General features: G+C 37.3%; 1 protein-coding gene across 1 annotated transcript in view; it reads right to left on the reverse strand.

The window, feature by feature from the left end:
* NCKAP5 (NCK associated protein 5) overlaps positions 1-25,322 on the reverse strand; it is a 407,543-nt gene that overhangs the window by 65,794 nt on the left and 316,427 nt on the right. Inside the window, exons 12-13 of the mRNA XM_050899634.1 lie at positions 23,919-24,038; positions 1,972-2,076 (exon numbers count right to left, since the gene is read on the reverse strand). Coding sequence (XP_050755591.1) covers positions 1,972-2,076; positions 23,919-24,038 — 225 coding nt within the window. The remainder of the gene's footprint in view (positions 1-1,971; positions 2,077-23,918; positions 24,039-25,322) is intronic.

Below are 25,322 nucleotides of genomic sequence, written 5' to 3' on the forward strand. Positions count from 1 at the left end.
ATTCCCCCATGCCCTCCCATTTATTACTTCTAGGGTTGAACCTTTTTTCAGTTAAATGGGAGAGAGCAGAATTTTTACTGCTGAGGAGTTCATCAGTACAGCTGTTCATTGCTCAACTGACATAATAATGTTCTGTTTTTGACAAACGTAACTACAGGGCAAATCATTATTCTCTGTCACAAGCAAAACCTATGAATGGGAAAATCATTTAGAGGTAGCAAGAGCACATTTCACCTCTGGGAGTTATTGGTACATGTTCTCCTAGGAAGTCAAATGGATGCAGGAGGAATAGCCTTTAAATCCACTGGCTCTGGGAAGAATACATCTTTCAGCATCAGAGGCAGGCTGATGCCTGTGTTTTTGGCTCCGAAACAGACTTTCTCGCTTTGTTGAGACAAATTACTCTTTATTTCTGACATCGTGGTTCCCATGGGAGACCCTCTCTCATCAGTTTCCTTAGCTATGACGGCGTCATTCCCTGTAAGGTTGACTGTATAGAGGCCAATGGCAGCATCTGCTTGTTCTGGCTATTTTGTTGCCTTTCAGCTGTGGCACTGGGAAAACATGCCATGTCAAATTTCTGCCCTTTCTACTAGGCTATGTCCCAGTCATCATAGTGTTTAAGGGAAGGATGCCTGTAAAATCCATTCCTATAAGAATCTCCTGCAGGAGAAAAGAGGAGATCACAGCATACTGACAAGTACTGCCTTCCCTTCCTGTCATCTTCAGCTAGTCTGAGAGCCTTTCCATCCCCTCACTTTGTTTCCTTTGCACCTAAAGGGAGGAGAAAGGCATTTGGTCCTCCAGTTTTAGCAATGGGAAAAATGGAGGTATCTAAGCAAAGCAAATTACTGTAATATTACTGTAACATATTACTGTAATCATCTTTATTGTTTAAGAGATGAGAAAATGTGCAAAAAATATCATGCCATTACAGATTCTGAAGTAGGATATCCACCCAATTTCTAGATTGCATTCAGATCACTGAAGAGAGAGTGGAATTTTCTCCTGCAATTTGCCTTTATTCTCTAAATTATCCAAGACAGTACTTTGAATAGTATGTTTATGATGCATTAATTAAATATATTTAACTTGCATATGGGTCTGTTAACTGACATAGCGAAATTTTAATTTTTTGTAATCATGACTCTTAAGTCATTACTTTTAACAAAATTAGAGTAAAAAGGCCTGAATACAGTATTACAATGTAAATACATATTTTTTGCTAGAAATCCCAGAAAATTGAAAGAATCAGACTATTAAAGACACAAAATTCTATATCAGAAAAACCTAACCTGAAGTCTTAATTACCTATAATGCAAAGGGTCGTTAGCATTTTTGTGAACCTTTGAAACAATGCCTTTTCACTAAAGTATGTATTACAAAGGAGATTACATTTTTGTTGACACTACTATACTTTAAGATCAAAGGCACACACAGGCTCAATGTTCTGTTCTTGTCCTCTTTGTTTCGCTCTATCTTTATGTGACTTTTGTTTTTTAAGCTACTTTTCTCTTTGACAATGAAACATGAAAGCCACGCTGGCTAACGTTTTGCCAAATAAGCACAAAGCTAACCCCATCTGAAAAAAAAAATGCAGAGCCCATGAATTTTTAAAAGTTCATACATAATATATCATAAAAGTAGGATGAATAATACGGTGTATGGGCTTTAATAAAAAGCTCCTTGACCATTTCTCAGAGATTCTGAGATGTAGTCAATACCCAAAAAGGTATATTGGAGACATTGCTAAGATTTATGCTTTTTTGCACAGAGTGACACTATCTGCTTACTATATCAACTGAGGACACAATATTGAATTTCAGAGAACAGAAGGAAGAAGAAGTATTGTTATCTGCCTCAACAGTGTTTCAATTCAGAGATCAGCTTTATGGTTTATCCCTGACATCAGACTTCAGAGGCGAAAGGAGAGTTCCAAATGAGGGGTACAAGGACAGCACAAAAACTCACGTGAATCTGAGCATCAGCAGTTCGAGATTGCATCAGGCTTCTGTTTCGTTCTGCTTCTGAAAGCAAATCCCCAGATGAGAGGTCTAAGATGCGTGAATGGAGTTTCTGGGGGGGCAGAAGGGAATGAGCAAAACATACGCATTTGTCAAATATGCAGCAGATCAGCATTTTTAAAATTCCAAACTCTGCTGTTAAATTTCAAGGGAAATGAAGACCCCGAGGTAAAAGAGGATTTGTTCTAATTTGAAATGTTGCTCTTTGTGCTTACTTTGTCCAAGACTTCCCGTCTGAAGAACAGATCATTCTTCATCCAAAACAAACTCTACTTTTTCTTCTAGTCACTGTTTTGCAACTTATCATTACTTCACATGCAACAATGACAAATGAACACGAGTCCCACCATTATCCATAGAGTTTGACAGGTTTCAGGAAAAAAGCATAAAAATGAACTACAAAATTAACATTTATAAATCAATCAACATGTTAATGTTGTTTTATTTACGAGCTGTTACACCTTGAGTGAATGATTGCAAAAGTGACCTTATTTTTAAACAGCATTGATCTGCTGAAGGCCTCCTTTGCACACATTTTAACTCAAAGTCATTAATGTCATCTGTTAGGAACAATTAATGTGAATAGAAAATAATTGCATCAGGGAACTAGGGACTCAGAGGATTTTGTGCATTAATATTCACATGCTGTTCGATTATATACACAGCTCTTTCTTCAGTTTTGCTTGGAAGGATGGCTAAGCTTGTGCCTTTTCCTCCATGTTCACCTGTATACTAATTACGAAGGCTTTCAGTGTGCATTAAGCCTGATTTGTTTTAATTGCAGCTTCAATAAAATCCATGATTTATGTGAATGCCTTGGCCGATGACTTCAAAAGAAGAAATATCTGCAGTCTTGTCAGTCATTGGACCAACATATCATGTAACAGGCAGTATGGATCTGACTCCCAGTCCACTGAAATCAATGAAAAAGGACTTAAAAAAAAAACCCAAACAAAAGGACTTTGGATCAGGCTCTTTTCATTTTCCCATTAATTCTCCAGTCTTGCAACCTGAGAGACCACGTCTACCCTGTCCTCAGCACTGGGGTGCTCAGCTTGGAGGAACAAATGGTGCAGACCCTGCCAGGGCGCTTTGCCAGGGGACCCTGTGAAGGTGTGAGTGGCCCATCACCCTGTGCATCCAAAAAGCCTGGTCAAAGATGGAAAAAGAATCTGTAGCCACAAAAGCCCTTCCACACTGTGCAGTAGTAGTAATGGCCAGACAGTTCTTTGCAGGGCCCTGAGACATCAGTCACGCAGTATCTTATGCCCAGCTAATCCCCAGCCCGCTCTCTTGGTACCCACTGCAGAAATTCATCTGCTAGAGAACAAAGCAGGCAGCCATTCCTACAGTCTCTGTTATCTGCACGCTGTGCTTCAGGCATCTATTCCAGACAATCTAGCAATTTTTTTAAAAAACTACCAATTATAAATTTGGGAGTAATTTCTCAACAGTTACATATTCATCCAGGTTTCTTCAGGACGTACTATCTGTTGTAGACAGATTATGGAAAATATTTTCAATGATCAATATTCTGTATAAACTTATTTTGTCCAATATATTGTTGACTAGAATAAAATGCTACAAGCACTACTGTTTTCAGAACCAGGAGTCACCGATGTTATGAACAAGTGGTGTACTTGCTCTTTGCAGAGGAATTAATTACTTTCTCCAGTGAAACCAGCCACCTGATTTTTGCTTCCAGAGTATTTTAGCAGAAGTACTATAGCCAGATCTATGCATTAGAGATGATGACTGGGGACATCGGAGATGGATGAACATTTACACTTGAAATTTATTTTCCCAGAAAAAAGTATCCTAGAAATAGTGCTATAGGAGTTTTACAGTTGTAAAACTGTCTTCCCATTTTTCCAGCAAGGCATTTTAAATACTTCATTACTTAAATGGGAACATATATGCATCTCAATAAGGGAAACTAAATATAGCTCTATAATGTCATCCAATGGAATTTACTGTGCTGCTGTTATTGTTCATATCAGACATAAGAGCAGAGATCAGCCCAACTGGAACAGGCAGAAAACAAACAATTTTTGACTAGTGACAAGACATAGCCCAGCAGAGCATGCTGTAAACAGCTCAGAGTCATGGGGGTCCCTCCACACTGGCTCGGTGACCAGAAGGGCTGGGCTGCACATGGGTCATGTTGTGTTTGAATCATCTTTGCCAGCGTTAAACCCTATGACTCTATAAAACTATAATAACAAAGGTGAATCAGCAGACTAAAATGATTAACAAAGAAGGAAAGTGTGTTCTCAAGAGGTATAATGTGATTATATTTCTTTATCAAACAAGAGATCATCACATTGGGAATATTCCCCCCCCAATATGCAAATAAACTAACAGACACACGGCCAGCACAATGACTAGCATGAATGAACAGCATAACAAAGTTTGAGATCATTAATTAAATATAGTCACACAGCACTGAAGCAAGTCATCCAATTACAAAAGAAAAATGATAAGAATTCAAAAATGGGAAAAACTCTACTATTTGTTAAAAAACCTCATTAATGATCCATTTAAAAGCAAGTAACAGATTGTGCTAAATATGTATCTTGATTCTGATTTCTTCTCAGATACGCAAAATGTATTGTGTCCTTTATGGTTATTTTCAAATGACAGTCACATAACTAGATCAAGGAGTTACTGCTGCCTTGAAAATTGTACAATATTAAAATCACTCTTGATGCTATCATGATTCAATGCAACAAAAGGTAGACCATAGCACAGAATGACTTCCACAGAAAAGACCACATCAGTTTAAATGAATACTTAAATATGAAACTGAGGAGTTACAACTATAAATCCAAGTCACCTGCCCCATTTGTTGGTGCCCTATATAATGATAAGGGGAAACTGGGCAATATTCGTACATGGTGGGGAACATCTGGGCCTCTCTGAACACAGGAAACCATCAGGAGCACTGGATTGCAGAACAGAAAACCCTTATGGAAGTGAATACAGCATGGGCCGGGCCAACTTGCTTGGAAATTACCCTGTACTGAGTACTACTGGGGCAGGTGCGGACTAGAAAGTTCATAGCATCTTAGCTAGACCGGACTAATGTCTCTACAGAAAGTGGGTGCTGAGAGGTACAGAGGCCAGGGCAGAGCAGAAAGGGCCTCTCTGTGGCTGCCTGTGACCAGTAGCAGAAAAGCTCCTCCTTCACCTGTGAGATTGATGCAGAAAAGGCCATGCCCTTTGTGGCTCAATGTCAAGATTAACTCCTGTAACCCACATAAAAAATAAAAACAAAGTAATTGATAATTTTGGTGGAAACCTATTATATCAAGTGCAATAGGAAATACAATTATCTGGCAGGCAGATAACCAATCCATCAAATAGGCCAGTTCCTCCTCCCCTCAGCAGCATCCTTATTACGGCTTTCTAGGAAGATAAGAGAAGGCTACTTACTACCTGCTGGCATGAGGCAATATTACAGAGAGACTCCCCTAACCATTGTGCCTCTTGACTGTATCTGTGCAGAATATCTATCAGTTCCCATCTCCTTTTTGAAACATCTAATGGCCTGCAGCATTGCCAGAACAATTTTCAATGAATTATGCCAAACTGTACACGGCTCTCCAATATTGGATGAGTTAATTGCTATTAAATCAATTGGCTTTGCTTTTCTCACATGAGGCAAAGTCCATCATTCACAAGAAAGAAATTCTCTCTCCAGGTTCTAAGGAGACATTTTCATCCTGGTGTTCCGTGCCAGAGGTGTAAATGTTTGTTTGGTGTGTGTGTGGCCTCCTCCCACCTTTGCTGTCATCTGGGGCATCACAAACCTGAACAGGCATACTCTGGACTGCTCTCCTATATAACCCGACCACTGTAACTGGACTGGCAGGCAATACCTTTTCTACAGCCTTCACACCACTCTTTTTTAATAATTCTCTGCACAAAGAAGATTCCCCTCAAGTCCACAGCCAGCAACACCACCACTCCAATTCTACCCTTGATGTACTAAATGAGTTAAGTCTTAGTACACCAAAAACATGCAAAAAAAAAGTGAAACACAAGAAGAGTGCTGATATGGTGATCTCTTTATAGGTGTGACAGAGGCTCACAAAAGATGAGAGCTCTTTCTAGCTGACTTTTTTTCACAATCATCTGGCCTGTCTCACTTTCCTGTTCCCTTGTTCATCTTTAACTGTCATATCCATCAGAAGCAGAGTGCAGCTATGAATTAATCACATCTAGGATGAACTTTAGTTTCAAAGGTCTTACAGAAATAGTACTCTATACCACATTTCCATTACACCATAGAAGACAGCAGACTAAAGAAAGAGAAAAATATGGTTAGGTATGCAATTTACGTAGTATTAGTTTATGCAGAAATATAATCTTTCATGAAACTAAATCTTGATTTTTTTAGTCCTTAGATACACTGCAGAGGGGATGGTCAGCTGGAGATGAGAGAACATCCTTCACCTATTCCACCAGAAGTTACCTAGATTAAGAACACGCACTATTCAAAGTATGAAGTGTGAACTTCTCATACACTAAATACTCTGAAATAAAGGAGAAAGTTAAGTATAGTTAAGGAAAAAATAATAAAACCTCTGAAAGAAGAAACAGATTTTGCCTTTAGACAAATCAGTTTGTAATACATATGCTTTTGACATATGGTAATTCTGCTTTCTAAAGAGAGCAGAACAAGTGGTTGTCAACAGAAAACAGCCAAGTATGAAGCAAAAGTGAAAGCTGCAACAAGATGCTTCCATTTTATTTAATTCTAATAATCACTAACATAGGAAATGTACTTGCAATTGTATACCGTGCACATACAGCAATGCCTGATGTTTTATTGTATATAATCGATGTCATGAAAATAAAATTATAATAATTTTTTCAGCTCTTGGAAGTTATATATTTAATAGAAAATTCAGAATTATGTCCTACTTTCCTACTATTCACTTCCTATAAACAGAACGTTGTGGCCATCACTGTTTAACTTTGTAGTAAAAGAAAATTATTCTTTCCATTTTCACAGTTTATAATGGCAATAGCAATTGTCATACTGAGCACTTTCCACTAGTTAACTAGCTTGGTTAGGAACTTGCCCTCATCTTTCCAGCTGCTTACTGCATGCGAAGAAAGGCAGCTTCCCAGTAGAGTTCTTGTGCATGGTACATGCCATCTCAGATTCCTTTTTACACCTATATCCTTTAGGGTAATTTCAAGGACATTTCACTGTGGAAATAGCTGTGCTTTTTTCCTTCTAATTCTCTAATAATTTGCTTTGCAATCATCATTTATCCTAACAGTGTGAAGTTACTTCTGACTGTGGCTATTTCTTATAAATATTTGAGACTAACATGAAGTCCGGCATTATGGTGGTTTAGCTGCAGAATACAGTGTGTCTTTAAGAAGCATTCCTGTCCTTTTTACCACTTTTCAGCAGTGCATTTACATGAAATAAGGTCCCCCATGCACAATCATATTTTTGTATTTCTGCCCAGAAGTAAACAGTTAATAATGTGATTTTTTTGGTGCCAGTCCTGGGAATAAAACATGGCCTTATCTTATAAGCTACACAGGAACATCCATATAGGTGTATGTCTCTAGATTTTCACAAGTGTGTTAAAAAGAGACCAAGCTTTAAAGGATGAGGAAATAAGAAAACAACTGTTATTCCGGGGGTGGGGTGGCAGGAGTTCAGCCTATTCAAAGGAAGAAACACCAGGTTCAGATACTAACTTTTCTTGCTCTCAGCATTAGGGTAGCGTTCGTTCGCTTTCACTGGTAGTAACATGACAGCTCAACAATTCTTCTAGATTTATATCTTTTGTTTATAAAATTTGTTACATTGTTACAGGTTTGACTATACGAGATTATTTTGCAACGAATATTTAGACTCATATTTTCACTTGTACACATAGCAACCATGACCAATCAATCTGTACCTGTGCATTTCCTTAAGCACCAAAATTTTGCATCAAGCAGCCAGGGAAAACAAAATGGCAAAGTATCAGTGAAGCATAGGAGCAAATAGAGGTTCACCACAGCTCTCTTCTGGCCCTATTCTTTTGCTGCAGAACATCCCCTAGAGAAAGTGAATAAAGGTCTGCAATATGGGTAACAGGAGTTAAGTCACAGGAGACATCTAGGAGAACATGCGATATGCAGTCAACTTGTCAAGTAACTCCTTTCTCCTACTGTTGGGCCATGTTTAACCATGTACAGGACTGGGGCTAAAATTGGAGTGAGAAACTAACAGCCTTTGACCGTTTAAAGTACTCCTTCCTTACCCAAAATAATTATATGCTCATCACTTCTTAGACCTCTAGAAGGTATTAATACACCTCTGTGCAGGCAAGAACATATAACTTCTGATTGTAAAGCGAATGCATCACACTAAGCCATTTTTTCTAGTTCTCTGTTGCTACAGGCACCATTTCCAACAGACCAAGCTGTTAATGAAGATATTTGGCAAAAGTGTGTAACATGAAATGTTATACAGCTCAGTCTGGAACAGGCAAAGCAACTCAGAAGTCTTATACCCCACTGTATTTAGTACAAACATGTATGTTGTCTTTTGTATTTAATGTTCTGTTCTTTCTTAAGGTCTGACAGGTTAACTAAAATTAGTTTGCCCTGTATGTTGCTGCCAGGGTTCTCAACAGCTGTATTGCATGAGACTTACCACTATAGATGGTTGTATTTATTTTTGGTGGGAGGAGGTTAATACATGGTAAGTGAACCCCAGGATAACTCTTACAGGGGTATGAGCAAGCAGTTGGAGACTGTTATTTATTGGTCTTACCTACAGCTGTGTAATATACAGGAAACAATCACAAACGTGCAGTATTGCTCAGTGGTAACAGGAGGAAGAGTTATACATAAAATGAGTATTAAAGGATTAACTGTAAAATACATTTCAGTAAGCTATATCAGTTCTTAGTACAAAAAAAAAAGGAATTTCCAGCTATTCCAGAAATTTCCAGTCAAGTGGATTTGAATTTTCCATTAATCTAATAAAAATACTTCCATGAAAGTTCTAATTTGATATTTTCCATTTGTTTTTGTTGTTTTTCCCTCCTATTAGGCTGACTTACTTTGCTAAAAAAACTAGAAACTTGGTGATATAGAAGATGCTAGGCTTTAAATTCAAACCCAGTATTAATAGTAGTTTGTCAGTTTTGCTGGCAAATCCTCCAGGCGAGTTTACTGAGACTTAACTGACAACACCCAAGACAAAGCACAAGGGTATGATATTACAAACATTTGTATGGAAGATTAGGGTGCTAAAACTACATCAGAAAATCCTGTTAACAAGGCAAGTCCAGCACAAAAAATAAAACAAAGGTTTCATTCGCATCTGCTTCAGATTTTCCAGGCTTGCTGCTCTCTGTTATTATCGAGCCACCCAGAGATGGCAAAAACCAATGAATTAGATTCCAAAGTAACTCAGAAGGTTGGAAACTTATATCCTAGGGTATAAAATGGGAGGTATTAAGCAGACATTTGATGCATAAACATAAATAACATAATCTTTCTGTATTCTTCAGAGAGTTGACAACATTAAAGTAAGCCGAAAATTACTCCTGTTCCAAATCCCTTAGTTTTATTAATTTTTATAAACTGCTTTAAATAGTTACATTGAAAGACACAAAGTAATCCTCTCTGATGCTAGTTTTCATTTTATAACTCTATCAGTGTTTTCAGTCTCTGAGACTCCAAAGTGTTAGTTCTTATTTTAATAGCACTACAGTAGGAGTCTGTAAATATTGCAGTTATAATAAAATGAGCTAATTTAATTTCTTAGGAAAATGTATGTATAAAGTTCCCTCTGGTTTGTAATTACTGTAAAGTCAACAGTTTACATCAATGACCCGGTAATCAGCTAGCCAGAATGTAAATAATTAATGAAATAAATGTTTTCAATGAGCTTGCTCATGGAAGACTCCTTGCAGTATGGTAAAACAGCAGTTTTGTAAGAATAGTATTGTAGAAGAGTCAAGCCTCTTATTAAGTACATATTTATATTTTGTTTCTTATTAATTCAGTACAAAACAGTAAATGCTATTTGTAAATACCTTTCTATTGATCTAATACTAATTAATATGTTAATTCCACTGCTAAATGAGTGCTAACATCATGTAGGTGCTATGAATTATGGGAACATCAAAGAGTGAAAGGCAGAATCCCACACATCCTGACACCTTCTCTTGTTACATTGCTCACAAACAAAACCATTTTTTCTTAACATTTCACCATGGTTAGAATCAGTCTAGGAAACAACTTCATACTGAACTCCTGTGACAAGGAAGAACTATACCATTAATCTTTTATGGCATGCCCTACACATGCTATCTATGCTTTAGCAGTAAAAAGTGGGCTGCTTTTTATTATTTCACTGTATTTAAGAAATGCTTTAACATGAAAACACAGATGAAAAGTACTGATGTTTCAGTCTCACTTATACAACAGGCACTGCATTATCAATCATTATCTGATTAAATGCTACTCATTAATTTCAACACGCTGCTAAATTGCTGATACTATGACAGTCAGTGATATTCCTGGTAGCACAACATAATTTTGGTCTTTGTCTTTGTGATTCCTACAGTTTAAAATTCATTTTCACATTCACTTTCTGACTATGCCCCAAAATCATCTAAAGGAATTAGGCAGACCTCAGTACGATCTTGTTATTGACATTTATGTTGATCGATGTTGGCTCTTACAGAATTGGAATCTACAGATCAATTCCCTTATTAGATTCGTTCTCAGTGCTGCCATGATCATTTTATCACAGAAGCTGCTGCCATCAAATGCTGCTTTATCACGTTATAATGGGATAAGCTGAAGCTTTCCTCTAGCATATAGTTGGAAATGAAAACTGTCTGAGCTTTAAATATTTCTTTCACAGGTTTTAAAAAAATATCCTTATTAACTGCGTATGTCTATTTTAAGAGCTATTTTAAACTCAATTTACCTAACCAGTAATAATTTTTGCCCACAAGAAAATTCCAGTTCTCAGGGTGGTAAAAAAAAAGGCTAACACTGGAGACTGCCCTGGATCTATTAATCACTTTCTTCCTGCTGAGTCTACGAGTCAGACGATAGAAAAAAATGAGGCTAAGAATGAAGATATGACAGAAAAACCAAAATGGTCTCAGGAATGGTAAATAGTATTATGTGAACACACAAACACACATACAAACACTCAAAAAGCACACAGAACAAATACATACACAAGGTTTGTCACAAGTGTTTTATCTGGTTTTGAAAATATGCAGGGCCATTGTATTTTTGTAAGAGTGGTGTTACAGGTCCTGTTGAGAGAGGAGTTCATCACATTAATTTAAATCTCTGATAAAATAAATTAGCTTTTTTATTGCCAGGTTGAACTACAGGGCTATGATTGTTATGTATTGCTACAATCTAAGTCTTAATGGCATTTTAGCCCTGTGGTGGTCAAACAGAAACCATTTCAAACCTTCTAAAGGCTATTAAAACATGTGCAGATGTCTGGAAAATTAATACTATTATCTAACTGTAACCTTTTGCCTGTAGGAGGCAAAGGAGAGAGAAGGCTCAGGGAAGATGTTTTAGATCAATACGCGGCAACTGAGGAGGGTAAGCACTGTTTCACATGGAAGTTCATTGGCTGTGAACAGGTGATTCAAGTGAGCAGAGTCATCCTTATTTGGATTTCATTGAAATAATTCATTTACTTAGAAAAATAATTTAAGAGAGATGAACATCATTTTTACAATCCTTCCTCACTGCTGTTTCCCAAGGTCCAGCAAGCTAGACACTGGAAAGGTTAATTCATTTAAATGACAAGAGCATGAATTTGTCAAGGTTATTGTTGAACAAGCCATATTTTCCTTGCCTCAGTATTATGCATTTAAAAGGTTTCTCCATCCCTCCACCTTCTCTCTTTTTTTTTTTTTTTTTCCTGGGTGTAATACTGTTGAAATGTCAGATGGACTGCAAGGAGTTTAAAAGTAGGAGGATTTCAAGAAATACCTTTATCGTTAGTTTAAGGCTTTTACATACATATTTTCTCTCCAACTCTAATGCATTGGTTTTGGCTCTGACAGAGTAATTTCAAATAAGGAGAGACTTCTTAAGAAGGTTTTCTTGAATACCTGGATACGAAGTACTTTATTCTATCCTTTTTCCTCAAAGCACTTACTTGAGGTATGGTTTAGAAAGAGTAAGTGGGCAGATTCCCAGCTGGTAAGAATTATTGGCTCCACTTCTTGTACTGAAATTAAAAGAATTTCTGCCAGGTCAGGAATTGTCCCATGGACTTCCCAAACTTCTGCTGCTTTTCAGAAATAAAGCTTCTAGAAGGTCACAGTGTGCATGTGTTGCAGTATTTCATCCTTGAAAGTCTCAAATCTGACCACAAGATCTCCAAATGGCAGTTCAAGTTCATAGAATCATAGAACGGTTTGAATTGAAAGGGACCTTAAAGATCATGTAGTTCCAACCCCCCTGCCATGGGCAGGGACACCTTCCACTAGACCAGGTTGCTCAAAGCCCCATCCAACCTGGCCTTGAACGCTTCCAGGGAGGGGGCAGCCACAACCTCTCTGGGCACCTGTTCCAGTGCCTCACCACCCTCACAGTGAAGAACTTCTTCCTTACATCTCATCTAAATCTACCCTCTTTCAGTTTAAAGCCATTACCCTTGTTCCTATCACTACATGCCCTTGTAAAAAGTTCTGCAACATTTATTCTGATATACAAAAATCATAGGGCTTGTGTGCAGGACAGAGTATAACTCTGTAGACTTGATGATCTGAATAAACATCTCAAATCCTGGCTTCAGACCTCTGTAATTCCACCGACCTACTCCGGAGCGGCAAGAAACCACAGAAGGATCTTGCAATCAGCCTGGCCATGCAAGCCAAGAAATCTTAGTAAGGCTGAAACACATGTGAGGTGGGAGAGCCAGTGCTGGTACCAACAAGGAGGGTGCACCATACTGGATGATATGAGGATACAGACCTGCACTGCCCATGTTCATCTGCACCTTGCTCCTACTGCTGTAGCCAGGAGGAATACCAGGAAATGGAAAATGAGAAATGTCAGTCATTGCTCCTGGGCCAAACTGTGCTCTTGCAAGGGAAGGTAGTGTCCTCTAAGCATTATTTAGGACCTGGACTGGTCTGGGAGTCCTAGGCCCTGGCATACGACGACATTGAAGTGAGTCCCCTCTCCCACCCTGCAGCCAGTACCAGAGGCAGCCTGCCCCCAGGCTCGAAGCAGCTGTGAGCTTTACCTTTAGCATAAATGACCGACAGCTGGAAACCCTTTTGGCAGCTGTCTGTGCTCAGAAGAATTGGTGCCAACATTTGATTAGGAATCTGTGCCCTTGTGAATTGATTGTTTTTTCATGGTAGATAAAAGCAGGGCTTAGGAGGTATTATACAGGAATTTCAAAAGGGGTCAGCTCCTAGTTTGGCACCAAAAAAGTAGCCAGAGAAGAGCTCAGCACAATGCCTGAACACCTGAAAGTCTGGTCCCATGTGCACGAAGGACCTAAAGACCCAAGTTAAAGGTTAATTCCATTTGTTATTTCCCCATGGACTGGTGAAGACTGGTAACAGAACTGAGAGTACCCATATTTCTAATTATTGTCAAGATCTCCTAAGAACCATTTAGTGGAATAAATTTAAGTGAGCCTCTAAAATACAGTGCTTATCTCTGATTCATGTTCATACTTGCAGTATCTATAATCCATAATAATTGTGCCTAGACCTGTGCCTGTACCTACTGTACAGGAAAAGTACACAAGGCTTGTTTAGAGAAAAAAATGGAGTTAATAGTAAGTAATAGGAAACTTAAAAAAAAACAGATGGAGCATTTCTGCTTCTAAAATATGACTGAATATAAAAATTCAGGATCAAAACACTACAAAATTAAGTAGTTCATCTCTGAAACTGTATACCAAAAAAATGAACTGAAGAGTAGGCATATATTTGAGATTTTTAAAGCACTGATATTAATTCAAGATGCCATTACTTTGGCAGCCTGGTTTCCATACTTCTAATGCAGTAAGATGGAGTTTAATTCATAATGTTGAAGATGTCCTTGTAATGCACACAGGACACAGACAAATCACTGCTCCTCCCTGCACCCAGACATCAGTTAGTGACTAATGAAACACGGCTTGCTCACATCCAGAGGAAGAAATGAGCATGAATGCAATCTAAAAATGCTAAAAATACAGAAAGACTCAAGTCTGTCAATACTACATTGTTAAAGATTTAATGACAAAGGTAACTTTTCCTTTTAGCTTGTCCTTATCAAGAGAGATACCCATATGATAATTTAAGAGTTAAAGCACTAATGGACTCTTCAGTTTCACTGAGCACCTACGTGCTGATTTTATCTTGCAATACAGTATTTCACATTCTCAGCGAAGTCAACAGAGATTTAGTCAATAGTGTCACGGCCTTTGGATGAGGATTTGAATCTTGCCAGTATCCAAACCATCACTAAAGAAGATAGGTCATTTGGGAAACAAAGGAGAGCATTAGTAAAATTCAATACTAAAAGATGGGGTTGGTTCAGTAGGTGTTTTACGATTCAGTATGAATAACATTTTATTCTAATTACCACCCCTTTCTTCTATGCACAGTATCCATAAGAGTATACAAAACGTACAAAGTATATCACAGGAAAATTATTTTTTTCATAACAGATGGCAACAGAAAAAACCTATTGAGTAATCTTATGTGCTAAAAACCACTTAGCATAATGTTAGTTTGATTCATTTGATGGAATGTGTAATTTAAAATTACTAGCAAATTACACTGACCTGATATAATCTGAACAGCTTAAATGTTACCAAGTGGAGTACTTATTGGCACACATATTTTTAAGTAAAAGAGCCATAATTCCATATTGCCTCGTGTCTGCAAAGTGCCACTACACTTAAATAATAGTAACAAAACCACAGTTATAAAGTAAAATATAAATGAAGTTTTATATGTATTGAGTGTAATAACAGATGAAATTAATCCTTCATCTATTGTTGTTTCATATACACACACTTTTGCAGTTATCCTTCATTTAAGTTTCAAAGTCTTAAGAAAACAAAACTGAACTACATAGCTCCATTAGTGCAATAAGAAAATGACACATCTGTAATAATAATGGTTATGTTTCTATACTGCTCTAGAATTTCAATAGATTCCCACTTTACTACAACAAGAAGCCCTCTAAATCTTTGAATCATTTAATTTTATGCATTCTTTTGGTATTTCATTTGGGAGTTACAGAGTGTGAAATATCCACCATGATGAGAAAACAATTATCTAGCACACCTGTTGTTTGTGCATATTGTATTTAAGCAGGGCTTGCAGTGGCTACTATTTTATTCCACTGTGAAATCCAAAATGGGGAGGCTTTAAAAGCTGACCTGATGACATGAACTTGCACTTTTATATGTAACACGTGGCTTATACTTATCACATCACATACTGTGATAATAGAACAAATCCATGCTAATTTTTGCTATCAGAATGTCAGTGAGAAAGATTTTTCCATTTAGAAAGGAAACCTGACTGAACGACTCTTGACTTAAATACACCAAATATATACTAAAAAAAAAATTGTAAACTTCAAAACCAGAAACATATCAGACAAAAAAATGGATCTGTTGGTCACACAAAACATAAACACATGAGTAACTCATAGAGTTTTCACAAAGTTCACAATCTAGAGTAAAGGCTGCCTCTAATCAGCCTCTATACTTACACTTGACCATTTATGCAAGGATTTACATGGTAAGTTGCTAATACATCTCGCTAAGACATTCAGCAAACAGAGCAGGCTGAAATAGCATCCAACAGGTTAAGCACTGTTGTAGGTTAAATATAACTGCATGGAACAAAAAAGGGTATCTTTTCAATGCTTATTAGAAGTTTGAAGCACAGGGCAAGTTTGGAAAGGAATATAGCAATACTGTTTCGTGTTGTGGAACTCCTTCCTTTTTTCTTAAATTTATTCCCATCCTGAATGTACACAATAGTAGGAAAAACCATGACAAACATTCTTGTACTTAATGAGTCTGCCCACATACTTGCTTAGGGTTTCAAATGCCATATTGGATTCCTGCCATCATGTGTATCATCACTTGTAATAAAAATCTATGCATAAAATAAAGAGAAATCTATGGTTCACTCAGTGTCAGCTGCATATTTTTCTTTGTCTAAAAAATAGGCAGTAAAATCTTACTTTTGTTGTTAAGGTCTGTCACATCAGTACAGCCCCATGGTTTTCTTGACACGTGCTTACTCTGAAAAACTGTCTTTGCTCTTCAGAACAATGCCTATAGAGTTCTTCAAAACTTTAAGAATGTTGCTCTTCTCAATCAAAATCATTCATAAATACTTCACCAAAGATCACCTGTGGCTTTCCTGAAGATTATTTGCTAATTTGATTTACTGTTTTTGGTATCATTGTAGCAATTTATTATTATTAGCATAATGGAAAAAGCTCATTTTTAGATTTGGTATCTGAAAATTATATATTTAAAATTGTATCACAAAACGTCATGTTTGTGTATATATGGAAAGTCTTTAGTGCTTTTCTTTGGAACCTCTCAAGGCTAGTTAAAGTACTTGGACATATGAAATTCTAGCAGTTGGGGGTAATTTTCTCTTAAAAGCATTATCATTCTCATCAGAACTACATGCCTAGTGAGCTTTAGTTAATATTTTCTTTTTGTTTGAGAGCAAATTGGTAAGAATTTAGGTGCTGAAATAAGGGACAATAGTCTGACAAGAAGGTAGATCACCAAAACACAGATTACAGATGGAGCAGACCTATCAGGTCAGTTAATCTAACTCCCTCATAATAAAATACTGTTCTCCACTGAATCTCTAGCTGTGCTTTGTTTGCTTTAGTTTTAAATGTTGTGAGGGATACTGCCCTACCTCTCATACATCAGACCATGGTCTATAACAAAAAAATTTTTGTGATGTTCCTTTATCATCCTGAATCAGATTTAGATCCAGCAAATCATTTTGGCAAATGTTTTATTTTAAGAATGAAAGTTTTATAGTTACCCTAGTCAGAAAAGAGCACCTAAGGATTCCCCCGTGTTACAGACTGGCTATCTTCAGGGACAAGAAAAGCTGCCTCAGCCATTTCACTCAGGGGATCTCACAAAGCTTCTTGGAGGTCTACACACCGCGGCCGTGATTTACATACTTACAAGCATAAGTCCCTGTGACTAGAGATGGCCTGTAGAGAGCCACTGCTGTGGATGACATCCAATGATTCTCAGTGCTCTCCCAAACATCTGCTTATCTTAGAGCCTCCTTCCAGAGCTGGCTGGATATCAGATATCCAGCCTAATTCTTTCAGGTATTATTCTGCTGCTGTTCATTCAAAACTAGAAGTCATATGGCTTAGGGAGGTTAGATGGAGTTTCTTCGGAGGGGGATGTTTCCTTTCCTTCTCTCATCACTGACTTTGGTCACCCATTCATCTAACCAGTAGGCTCTCATGAATACTTTATTTCTGTAATGTTTCTTCAGCATATATGTGGAGCTGCAAACAGGGCAAGTAAGAAGTATGGTTTATAATGTATTATTACATGTTGATGATTTAAGCTGAGATGAAATACAGAGATTCGAAGCTTTGTATTTCTGTCTTCTCAGATGTTATTGGTGAGTGAGGACATGACAGAAATAGAAAGGAGGTACCAGTTTACTGAGATAATGCAAGACTGGAAATAATGACAGCATCATCACATGAAGAAACGTTCCTTTAATTTGTTCTTAAAAGTCTCAAAAATCTTTGAGTGTTCCTTACTAGACCACTATCTTGATTCCTGATACACAGAAGCATTTTTATCATTTCTCACTGCTACAAGACTGGATGCTCTTTGTTGGGACAGCACCTTAATGACAGTAATTGTGCACCTTTGGTAGCCTTGATCTGGAGAAAGCACTCTAGCAGGGCTACGGCCTGAAATCTTTTGAGAACTGCAAATGGTGTAAAAATCATCACCTCACTACTTAGTAGGTGCTCTACTGGCAACGTAATTCTTGAATAAAGTTTAATGTACTAGTTTAAACTTAATATATCTCAAACATGCTTTAAATCTATGTGATTAACTTTTTGTCTGTTGACACAGCCCTTGAGATTGCTGTAAGTTTTAAGCAGTTTTTCACTACTGCTGAAACAATTAGCAGATCTGAAATTAATTTCTCCTTCAAACCACTAGTCCTGACTCCTGAATAAGTAAATATCACTACAGATATTGTGATACCTGATTTATATTTATATGTTTACTGAGAAGGAAAGGACAGAGTTTGTTCTGGAGCTGCAACTTTTCAGGAGATTTGCAGATAAGAGTATCCTGACAATCTGATGGATACAAAGGAACAAACGTGAAGTAAGAAAATAAGCAGGTCAACTGCAGGAGTTTCAAAACTTCAAATACACTTTGCTGATCTTGGTCTCAAGTCTGCCTGCTCTCTGAAGAGCCCGGAGGCACAAGGCAGGACTAGTAGCTAGCTTCTGTGAGTTACTAATTATACTGCTGCTCAGCATATAACGATCCAGTTATTTAAATGTACTTTGGACTGCTGACAAACTGTTTTCTAACAGTGTGTGATGATCTTTAGCTTTAATTTCAAACCCTCAAATACCTACTTCTGAAATACATAAATATTTCGCATATCTGATTGTTGTAAAGCAATGCAACTTCACTTTTAACCTTCTGCATTCAGACATCATCATGTCTAATGATGTCTGAACCAGAGGTCAGACTCTGAGGCCGATATTCCATCTCCTTTTGTCAGGTGTTAGGGCAATTAACTGCCCTCTTTTTCTTCCCATACATAATAATGTCGTTGGTGCAATTTACCCCTTCCCGCTAAGTTGTACAACTGTTTCCATCTAAGTATGTACAGCTACACTCTATCTCATATGTCAGGGCATAGTTGTCAGGTTATTAAAAGAGCTCATATCAATGCAGTTATAACAAAGTAGTTATTATTTAAATTGACCTTCTGAGAATTCAGCAGACTGTGCTGTAGCATTCTAGACAAAATTTTAGACATAAAATTAAACAATGTGGATGGTCCATGAGTAATAAATGAAACTAATCTAGCCAGAGAAACACAAGGAGAAAATAGATGCTTCAAGAGTCCTCTCTGCTTTGTTCTGGAGTTGATAAAGTAGAATTTTTATGATGGAAATAAAATGGCAATGAAAATATAGTTTAGGATCAGAGATATTGTAAATCATAAGATTAGAAGTATTATTTTATACTTTCCCAACTATGAAAATTTTATTACTTATTTAATCAGATAAATCAGGTCAATAAATGTTGCTACTTGCCACTTTTTAACACCTTTCACTGAAGGTTCCCTGCATGCTTTATAAAAAAACTGACAGCAACTTCCTGGGTGAAAAGTGAAAGCAAGGCTTCATCCATGGGACCAATTCAGCTAACAAACATGCTGAATTTATGTAAACAGAGATACACAAGATAAACAAATTACGGCGATATCTATCAGAAGGCAAACCCTGACCCCTGTTATCCTCAGTAACTTTATACAAGTCATCATTGTTGTAAAAGCAGGATATGTAATATCAGAATCAGGTTCAATGTCCTTAGTTATATTTTCAGGTATGAGTGGAAAAAGAGAGTTAACTAGAAGAAAAAGATCTGTGGAAAGATCTGTGTCTCAAGACTGAGCAGTCTATACCCAATAAAGTCAAAACAAGTCTGTGAGATGCCACAGCTAAGAAGTGGAAAAACACTTTAATTTGCCGATTTTAGTAGTTTAAAGTTTCTCTGAAGAAAACACTGCATGATTTAGAAAAAATAAGGCAAAGACAGAAATATAGTGATGTTGACATTTACATTTAAAAATATTTCATAGATGCTATACATGGCCATGGGCAAAGCAGAAGTGCTAAGTTTCATCTAAGGCTTCTTATTCCTACTCTTGTATCCTCTCTTTGGATTTGTCTTATCCCTTCAGCAACCGTCTGTATATCACCTCCACAGATTTCTCTCTTCACTTCTAATCAGTTTTGCTCTAGTCAATTGTAAATCTTAGTCTGTCTATTATTCCTAACTATTTCTCCCACTTGCAGATGAAATACAAGGTGGCTCACTAAAATGGAGTTCCTGGTTTTCTTTCCCAAACCCTCTTGCTATGACAGGCAGAATTCAATCTTTTTTTAGCAACCACATTAACTGAGGAAAATGAAGGCTACTTGGGCAGAAGCTACTCTTCTGTGCTAGGTTTTAACTAAAACTATTCCTCTTCCTCAGATGGTGCTGAGACAGAAACACTTTCCAAGGCTTTGTCATTTTAAGAAAGCTGTTTCAGAGAGAAGATTGCCTGAATAAAATAAAATTAAAAAAAAAAAAAAAACGGTGATCAGGCTCCTCCTTATTTATCTACCCTAATACTGGCTCTGTAAATCACACACTTCAGCTAGAAAGAATGTCCCCAGACAGACAGGGTAGCTCTTAAAATCGTCTACAATATCAAAGAGGTGGAAAAAAAAAGCCTGAGTTATCTCTTTCTCCTCCTTACATTTTGCATCAGAGACTGCATTACTTAATCTTTTCATGACAGGAGTGACATATCCTCTGTGTCACTCCCTACAAGCAGAAAGCACACCAAAATTTCTAGTAGTAAAGAACTTACATGGCAATATACACAATCACATGCCTCAAGAAAATATGCATATTTCTTTTAAAATATTATTAGGCCCTTCGATTTCATAAGTACTTACATTTCTTGTAAATGCATGAAAGTGTAATACTTTTAATAATACTTTTACCGTGAAGGATTCTTGAGGCAGTCATGAAAACCCTACTACATGAATTTTTTTTAAATTGGTAGTAATCGGTTTTTATTTTGAACTGTGTGAGAAGCATGAGGAAAAACAACACAGTGCAATCGGTATGGTATATGGGCCATTACTCTGCAGTCAAATTCAAAACATTTGTATCACTCTTTTCATTGAAAAAAATGTGAACGATCTGATTTCTAAGAAGACACATGAATTATGTATTATTTGCTTAATATCAAATATACAAAAAACCTAGGGTAATGGTGAAATCTATGCTAATTTTTTTTAAATTTTTTAAAAGAAATCTATATTTCTGTTGAAATCTGAGATGTCAAGAATGTTTATGGTTTAAAAATAAGCTTACTCTTTAATACAAGAGTCTTCTAATGTCAATTACAGAATAATTTGATGGTAATATACAACCAAATCACAGAAGTTGATATGCAGAAAAAGCAACTAATATTATTTATTTTTAGCTTATACCCTCTTCTGCAGCATTCTTCAAAATTCAAAGTTGTACCGAGTGTGAATACTCCTAGGATGAGATCAGCATTAAATAAAATTGAACTATATTGTCTCAGACACTACAGGAAAGGTGAAATTAACACCATGTGCCCCCCGCCCCCAGTTAGCAGTATTTGCCCATTCACTTTGATTAGGGTCATGATTTAACAGGAATGTCCTTAACCACATATTTAGTACTCTTCTGTAGAGTGACAGATGTAAACAAATATTTAGCTACTTCTCTAAATCTGGGATGTATGCATTTCCAAGACATAATCCAAACTGTGCTTCAATTCTATGCAGGCACACAACAGTATTTGCTTAATTTCATTCCTAAGGAAACACCCTTCTTCAGATTTTACATCTCAGACTGCAAGATCACAGACTACACACCATTTATTCAAGTCTGGAGCACAGTTAGAGGATAAATAAATTTCTGGAAACTCACAAATTCACTGGTTTTTTTTTTTTTTGGTAAAAAATGACATATGAAGTATTTTAACAGAAGTTCTTCATTTTCTGATGTACGCTGCAACCTGTTCTCTGCTTTTTTTCCCCAGGGGGGTAAAATCTGTTGATAGTAAGAGTAGGAACATAACAGCAAATTTTGCTGCTGTCTAGGAGACCTGGAGTTTGCGAATGATCTTAATTCTCTTTCTTCCTCAGCCAATGAAGACAAAGCAAGTGAAAAGGGGGAAAAAAATCTATACACATTAGTTCCTGCCAAACTGTGCAGGAACAATGATGTAAAATAGTTTGAATCCCTCAGGAAAACCTGCTAGATCATTTGGTTCTTTCTTCCACTTGATGCAGGTTCATGTCTTTCAACTTCTTTCACAGCAGTGACACAATCCAGTTTCAAGGAACTCAAGTCAAAGCATTGATCCTACTTTTCAGATGCTATCCAACACTTCTATAACATTCCTAGAATAACCTGGCTTTATTGTTGCCACACAAGGAAGTGGGAAGAAGAGCCATATCTGTAATAAAGAATGTGCAACGTATGACTTCTGTGCAACTTAACCCAATACTAAGGTAGACTCGAGTCAGACACTTTGGAAATGAAAGAAAGAAAGAAAGACAGACAGACAGACAGACAGACAGACAGAAGACAGAAAGACCGAAAGAAAGACTGAAAGAAAGACCGAAAGAAAGACAGAAAGACAGAAAGAAAGACAGAAAGACAGAAAGACAGACAGAAAGAAAGAAAGAAAGACAAACTAACCAGGAAGAAGGACCAGGTGATGTGACTGTCAAAAGCAGAAGTAGTGAGCAATAAAGGTCCATGCTGTGGTGGATGTGTCAGAAACTCTGAATGGATAAAGATAAATCAGTCCTACACAGGAGTCTATGAAGGATGAACAAACAGGAAAGAAAGCAGGGGGAAAGGGAGAAGAAATCAGAAGAGAGAAGGTCTTGACCTAGCAATACGTAAATCAACACAAAATCAAGAGACAGAACAAGAACCTGAGGATAATGGAAGAACCCAGATCCCTGTGATGGTGACCTGGCACCACTCTGCCTGTGCTTTAGAGTTTCACAGTAAGTAAGTATAGCTATTTGCCCTCACTGTGGGGACTCCCTTGCCTTTAAGCACCAGTTGGTGAGCAGACCATGTTTCCTCAACAAACAGTCCAAGCTGATGAGAGTTAGCAGCCCTCAGCTGTCGAGCAACAGTGCAAGGGCCAAATTTCACTTTGAGATACAGATGCATACAGATGCACAACATCAGAGGATTTAAATAAGATACACATTTAATATCACTTACCTAGCTGACATGACCCAAATTTCTCCTCCAAAATGAATGAATTCTTCTCTAATAAGAAATAACATATATTGCTAAAACCAGAATTTGCCCTATTGTTAGAAACCTGCAAAGTTTTAATTATTCCCCATTTACTGTTCTCCTAGCTCACGGTCAGATTTGTTGGAACTTCTGCAAAGCAATTCTACTTCTACAAAAGGATTACAAAGCGATGGATTCATTCACAATTATAGACTTTGCCAAATGAAAAGGGATACTGAAACATCTCCTATTATTCCAGAACGGCAAAGGAGTGGGAGATGGGTCAATTGGTTTCTCAGCTATATCCTCCCATAAAACACTGGAAAAAAAAAAATCACTCTAAGCCTGTGAAGATGTACTTAAGCCCTTGTAATACATATGGCAAAAGTTAAATAAATGGGCTGTCTTCTCACAGGAAATTACACTGTTCACCATCAAGCAGAATGTTAAGGAATCCAAGCTTCTCCCCTGCAGAGGGATAATGAACCCATATCATTCCATTTATCATAGTGAAGAAGCACCTAAAAAAGTAAGTTACTCTGCAGGTGTGCTCCTCTCTCCACATTTGCACATAATAGGTCGTCATAGCTCACTGGCGTACACTTTCAGTTTCAATGGTATCAGATTATAGATAACGGATATTCTTCTAATATATTAAATCTATCAACTGTCATTTCCCGCTTATTGACATAACCTTAAAAAGAAGAAAAATATTTTATAATTCTAAGAAATATAAAGCTCATAGCTTGCTTTCTGCAAAGGCCATTTCCTACCTGAAGAAGGAGGTCAGAAGCTGGTTTGACTTTCTGCTGGAAAAGCACACTTAATGTTCGATTCTGTTGTTCCAAATCAAAAACTCTTGTTTTCAGCTTTATACATTCCTCCCTCAGATCCTGCAGCACAAAGGAAAATAGGAAGATTAGAAAGCAGGTAACAGAAGCACTTAAAAAGCTCTAAGTTATGTCAGATACTAAGAAGAAATACATACACAACTTTTAAAATAGTACTAACCAAAAAATGTGCTACTTCATTTTCTCTGGTTGTTTGATCATCACAGGATAATATTAAAAAAATCTTGTAATGAGAAACAGTACTTACCTGACACGTCCTTTTGGAGTTTTCTGTTAGTATAAAAAGTGACTTTGCTAGCAATGTGTTTCATTTTGCAGCCGACGCAAAGCAGAAAGCAGCAATTAAGATATGAATATTGTAAAAAGCATAAGCTAAGGAAAAAACATAACCTATACCAAACCAGGAAGAAGTTCAAAGTGGTACTGTGCCTTCAAGGTACTCTTCTGAAGTCTGATCCCCTCCCTGCTTTTTCTGGAATTACCAAGTCAGCATTGCTGGCTGGCATGTTGTGGATGCTCTGTATCTTCCACACTGTAACTTGCCACTGTAGAGCTGGCTAGGCCATAGTAAGATGTTGGTGCACCATACATGTGGTAATATGATCCTGCCTGAGATTTCCAACATGAGCTACCAAAAAGCCTTAAAATAGGCCATTAGAAGCAGAGGTGGAGTGTAAAACCTCTGCATCTTAAGGCACAGGACATTACTGTCAAAACTGAAAGATGCAGGTCTTTTAGCCAAGGCTGAGTCAGGCTCATCATGAACAAGCCATTAATGGCTTTCAGATACAGGAAATATCTATCTATCTATCTGTCTTCAAGGTAAGATCTGCTTTTCCTGGCCACTTGAAGGAATACGGGATTCTATCAGAAAGAGGATTTTGGAGAGAGCAGAATTTGACACTCAGCCTTTCAGCATAATTTGTGCAGTTGTCCATTTTGAGGTGTGAGAGCTTCATAAATCAGGAATAGCAGTCTCCTAATAAAGATTACATATAAAAATAATAAGCTGCAGCCATGTCTAGCTTTATTTTTTTTTTTAAATTAAATCTCCAAAATACTTTCCCATATTCCTTTAAATTTAGGACAGTTGCTGCCCTGTGGTATTGCCTACCTGATATTACTTTCCACCATATGAAGGTGGAGAAACAGGCCTCTGATCCCCATATGTTGTCCTGTCAATACCATTATCAACATGATGACCTGGCTTTATGAGAAAACAACTCAGAGGAGGAAACTGTAGTCAGATGTAGCTTAAATTCTTGCCTACAGTTGCTCTAGTCTCTGCTGTAACCAGCACTGAGGTTATGAGAGGTAAACACACAA

Source organism: Gymnogyps californianus, chromosome 7 (assembly GCF_018139145.2).
Source record: "Gymnogyps californianus isolate 813 chromosome 7, ASM1813914v2, whole genome shotgun sequence".
NCBI lineage: Eukaryota > Metazoa > Chordata > Aves > Accipitriformes > Cathartidae > Gymnogyps > Gymnogyps californianus.